The 5,173-nt window shown below is 35.5% G+C and overlaps 1 protein-coding gene across 4 annotated transcripts; it reads left to right on the top strand.

The window, feature by feature from the left end:
• The first annotated feature begins 477 nt into the window (after window positions 1-477).
• LOC111381838 (pentatricopeptide repeat-containing protein At4g17616) lies at window positions 478-4,249 on the top strand. 4 transcript variants are annotated; one of them, XM_023005680.1, is made up of 3 exons: window positions 478-804; window positions 1,264-3,669; window positions 3,759-4,249. In XM_023005680.1, the coding sequence occupies exon 2, from the start codon at window positions 1,351-1,353 to the stop codon at window positions 3,436-3,438; it is 2,088 nt and encodes a 695-aa protein (XP_022861448.1). In that variant the 5' UTR covers window positions 478-804; window positions 1,264-1,350; the 3' UTR covers window positions 3,439-3,669; window positions 3,759-4,249. The 4 variants fall into 4 exon arrangements, with proteins under 4 accessions (XP_022861448.1, XP_022861451.1, XP_022861449.1 ...); XM_023005683.1 differs by having other exon boundaries at window positions 1,264-3,592; XM_023005681.1 differs by having other exon boundaries at window positions 478-787.
• Window positions 4,250-5,173: the final 924 nt, after the last annotated feature.

Below are 5,173 nucleotides of genomic sequence, written 5' to 3' on the forward strand. Positions count from 1 at the left end.
CAAATCGATAGTTGACACTGCATCAATTTTAGTCTAACCAAACATATTCTATATATTAAAAATCAAGAAAATTGCCTTTTCTTTTCTTCTTCTTGAAAATTGCCATTTTCATATTCACCTTCCATAATCAAAATACTCCTTTCTTCCCAATTATATAGGTTTGATTCGTTTTTCGCACGAATTAAGAATTTTTTTTAAGGTCATTGGAAAATTAATGTTTGTCAAGATCTTTCCTAATTTACCACTATTTAATTTTCAGTATGTAATAATAAATTATTGTTGGAATTAATAAAGAATTTGAATTATTTAATTTGAAGAATAAAAAATGAGAGGTGTTCCATGTTTCTAAAAAGTGGAACATGTGTGTATTTGAATGATTTTAAAAAATTGACATATTAAGTGGGAATAATTGGACGAGGGTGTGTTGATAAAGGAAGAAAATAAAATATTTTAAATTAAAAAAAGGCCAGTCTATGTATTTGAGATAAGAGAAAAATAAACCTCTGCCTGTGTAATTCAGACCGGAGTGTATTTCGAAATTCTTCCTTGACATTTTAACATCTTCTCAATCGTGCAATTAAATATATAGAGTGTGCCTGTTAATTACTGAGGAAAGAAGGGCTTGGGTGCAGATAATCATTTAACCCTACAATTTTGTGAATTGCAATACGAAGTTGAAAACTTTATAGGCTCGTAGCTCAATCAAGATCAGAAGCAACTGGTAACCAGCCAACCATTTGATACTTCGATTGCATTTTCAGCCAAGACGATGGCTTCAGAGATCAAGGCACTAATTTTTCTTAGGTTCATCTTTTTAATTCCACATTGACGGGATGTTCTTGATTTCTTAATATTCAATTCAGCCACTATTCTTCGTGGGTCACTTCAATAAGTTTATTTTTCTGTTCTATATGCACTTTGTAGCTATAAATTGGTTACTGAAAATATTATTATTAAGTAATGATGATTCTACATTTCTTCGTGTGTGAAGATTGTTTTTTTATTTTTTGTGGTGGGCGGGGTGGGACGTCTGAGGTTCATTGGGGATAGGAATGCTGTTGGTAATATATGGGTTCATAGTATATTAAGAATTTTAGCTCATTTGAATATCGTTTTTATGAGTAACTAGAATTGACCTCAATTCATTTTGTTGTACCGAATTGTGCCTGTCTGTCTGTAAGCTGTGTGTGAGTGTATTTAGGGGGCTCAACCCTGGCTTATTGTTCATGGGATAGTGATTAAGTTAATGATTTTTCTTTGCAGAGGCATGTTGGAAGCTCCTTAAGACAAAACGATTTTAGTAACATTGTGAATTAGACAATTTTGACATGCTTGAATGTCCTAATTTTGATGGCACAATCATTACTAGCGGTTATACATAAGGCTGCCTTAAGACTGACTTCCCACAGAAAATTTGACTTCATCTGCAAAATGAAGATGCTTGAAGTTTTGGATGCATATAATTTCGTTCCCCGAGGATTTTCTTCTATTGGCATTAAGCGGGAGAAATTATACCAGGAAGAATCATCTCGCTTGATTTTGCTAGGAAAGCTTGAAAACTCTCTGAGAGAACACCTAGTGGATAAGGCTTGGGAAACTTATAAGGAGTTCAAGCGCCTCCATGGTTTCCCGAGCCAGTATCTTGTAGCTGGGCTGATAACTGAGTTATCTTATTCATCTGATTCAAAATGCCTTCGTAAGGCATGTGATCTCGTTCTTTCAATTTCAATAGAGAAACCAGGAATACTTGAGCCCGACTTAATGACTAAGCTCACCCTTTCCTCAGCGAGGGCTCAAATTCCTGTTCCAGCATCAACCGTACTTAGACTAATGCTAGAGAAGAGGAGTTTGCCCTCTCTTGATATATTGGAAATCATCTTTTTACATATGGCGAAGACAGAGATTGGGACGTATTTAGCATCAAATATCTTGATCGAAATCTGCGATTGTTTTCTGAATAAAAATGCCCATAAATCAGCTCACAAAGAGTTGAAAAAGCCTGACACTATGATCTTTAACCTTGTTCTAGATGCTTGTGTAAGATTTGGAGCATCTTTGAAGGGTCAGCAAATTATAGAGTTGATGGCACAAGTAGGAGTTGTAGCCGACGCTCACACCGCTACAATTATTGCTCGAATCCATGAAATCAATGCCATGAGGGACGAGTTAAAGAAATTTAAAGATTATATAGATCGGGTTCCAATTACTTTAGTTTGTCACTATCAGCACTTTTATGATTGTATGCTAAGCTTGCATTTCAGATTCAGTGATATAGATGCTGCATCCGAACTCGTACTGGACTTGTGTAGATATTACGAGTCAAATTTGTTTCAAGGGGGAAAGAGGGAACCACAAATATCATGTACTGTGTCCATTGGATCTCACAACATGAGGACGGGATTGACATTGCACTTTTTATCCCGACAATTACAGAAAGATTCTATTTGTAAAGTGGACAGCAAGCCAGGGCTAGTTGTGTTCAAGAACGGGAAATTTTTTGTGAGCAACAAAGCTCTGGCCAAACTGATTGTAGGATACAAGAGATGTGGGAGGATTGGCAAGCTCTCGAAGCTTCTCATTAGCATTCAGAATAACTGTAGTTCATTAGAATATAACAGTCTGTGTTCCAGTGTGATTGATGCTTGTATTCATTTGGGATGGCTACAGACTGCACATGACATTTTGGATGACTTTGAATTAATGGGATATCCCATCAGTGAAAGTTCATATATGTCCCTTTTGGCTGCTTATTCCAACATGAAGATGTTTAGGGAAGCAGAAGCACTGATAAAACAAATGAGGAGAACTGGCCTTCTTTTAAATATTCCCCCCAAGGTGGCTTTCTCCTCATATATTTATGAATCTGAAGCTGGAATGGTGTATCTGAAAAATCTAACGTCAACTACTAAATCAAATTTAGCTGATGTCGTTAGAAATATTAGAGAAGAGGAGAAAGTGTGTCCTTCTTCGGTTCACGAGTACAATTCCTCGATCTACTTCTTCACAAAGGCCAAAATGATTGGAGATGCCTTGAAGACATATCAAAAAATGAAAGAGATGAAAATCCAGCCTACCATGTGTACTTTCTTCCATCTGATTTGTGGATATGCTTCTTTGGGAATGTACCGTGATATCACAATCTTATGGGGGGATATTAAGAGGAGCATGGAGAATCAGGATACAATATACCACAGAGATTTGTATGAATTGTTGCTGTTAAATTTTCTCCGAGGTGGTTATTTTGAGAGGGTTATGGAAGTAATTGGCATTATGATGGAGAATGGTATGTACCTGGATAAATGGAGTTATAAAACTGAGTTCTTAAAGTTCCACAGAGATCTTTATAGGGGCTTAACTGTGTCTGATGCTAGAAATGAGGTTCAGTCGAAGAGGATTGAGTTTGTCGGGGCATTTAGGAAGTGGGTTGGAATTGGTTGAAATTCAGTGGAAAACTTTTCTAGAAAGATTGCTCTCATATGATTGATATCCTTGTCCAATAAGATGTCATCCAAAGCACTTGTGTTTGTACCCGAGCTCGAGGTAGAATGGCCCCAGAGACCTGATGCCCCTCCATCTCCAGCACGCAGCACTGGTATGTCAAAAATGCTTCAGTCTTTGTTCTTCGTTGATCCCTCCTGGTGACATGGTCCTTTATTTCCCATCATCATGGTAAAAATTTGGATCACTTGTTAATGAATTTTTGCGCCGAATAGCAGAACATTGTAATTATAAATGATGTTATCTTTTCTTTTGGGAAGGTGAACAAAGTCGAAGAAAGTTTCAATATGATCAATGCTAGAGAAATGCTGCTTGCTGCTTATTTGTTTACAAATGACAAAATGCTAAAGGAGGAGTTTGTACAAAGTGTCTCAGCAGGGGTTTTGTCCATTAATGGAGCGACTCTGCACTTAAGTGTTCTCCTTTGAGTTACAATCCTTGCTTCTTTTTGTTTTTTATTTATTTATTTTTATTTTTTATTTTTTTTAATATGCTTGAAGACATGCCAATATATTGTGTATATTCTTGCATGTATACTTGCATTGCACAATTTGCAGTACTTTCAATGTTTTAGCGACGGTTGATTAGTTTATCAAAAAGCAAAAATATTCAACTCTCAATTAGTCGTTTGGAGGCGTAGGGAATGGGATCATACCATGGGAAATACTCTCTTCACTTTTGCTGGGAAGCAGCTGGAAACTGTGATTTCTCAAGGCATTTATATTGAAATAAACTTGGCATTTTCTGAGCTTGATTGATCGTAAGATTCAACTATATTATGGTTGTCCGTGTACGAATTCTTCGACATGTGGAAGTAAAAGGTCTAATTTATATTTTTGCATTGTATATGTATAGAATAATTAATGTAGCATGTAACTAATTGAATCATAATCCTCTAGCAAAATTTCATTTTTTGAATTCCCCAAGATTGCATCAAGAATTCGTGTTCCTTTCAGATTTCCTCAGATCCACCTCTATTAACCTTTGATTCCATTTTTGCAATGTATTTCTTCTCGAAAAATCTTGCACGGTATGCCTCGTCTCAATGCAAAAACCCTTCTGGATATCAATGCAAACAATCATATACTTCAATGTAGTCAAAAATCTAATAAACCTCGTTTCATTTTGTTAAAAATCATATTTTTAGTATATTTTGATAAAAACTAATGAAATGTGGTTGAAAAGTTGATGAAAATTGTGGATTCTAGAAGTATATATTGTTAATGTTAATTTGAATTTTTATCAAATTTTTATCTAAACCAAACTGGGATGAATCCAGATCTTCGACTTTTGACATTCTCACTTGCAACCAACCGAGTAGCTGACCCCCTATTGGTTTGCAAGTTGGTTATGGAATTTTCATATTTTAAAAATCAAATCTCCAAGTATAAGAGTGAATAAATTTAGTTTAAGAAAACAATGTGAACTCATTAAACATATATACAATCATAGTACATTAGATGACTATTGTCACGAATGATTAAAAGTTACGGATGTCCTTATTCTTGATCGTGTTTACTTTAACTGGATCAATATGCGAAGAAGAATTAGAATCCGAAGAGTTCGTGGTGACCTTAGATCACTCCAATTTCACTGATTTTGTTGCCGAACATAAGTTTGTCGTCGTTGAATTTTACAGCCCCTGGTAAGTTTTTGTTAAATAGATTACCTTGAG

This window comes from Olea europaea, unplaced genomic scaffold (genome assembly GCF_002742605.1).
Source record: "Olea europaea var. sylvestris unplaced genomic scaffold, O_europaea_v1 scaffold2383, whole genome shotgun sequence".
Classification (NCBI taxonomy): Eukaryota; Viridiplantae; Streptophyta; class Magnoliopsida; order Lamiales; family Oleaceae; genus Olea; species Olea europaea.

What these genes read in the sequence shown, in the direction of transcription:
- LOC111381838 (XM_023005680.1), top strand. Translation starts at nt 1,351, where the DNA reads ATGGCACAATCATTACTAGCGGTTATACATAAGGCTGCCTTAAGACTG.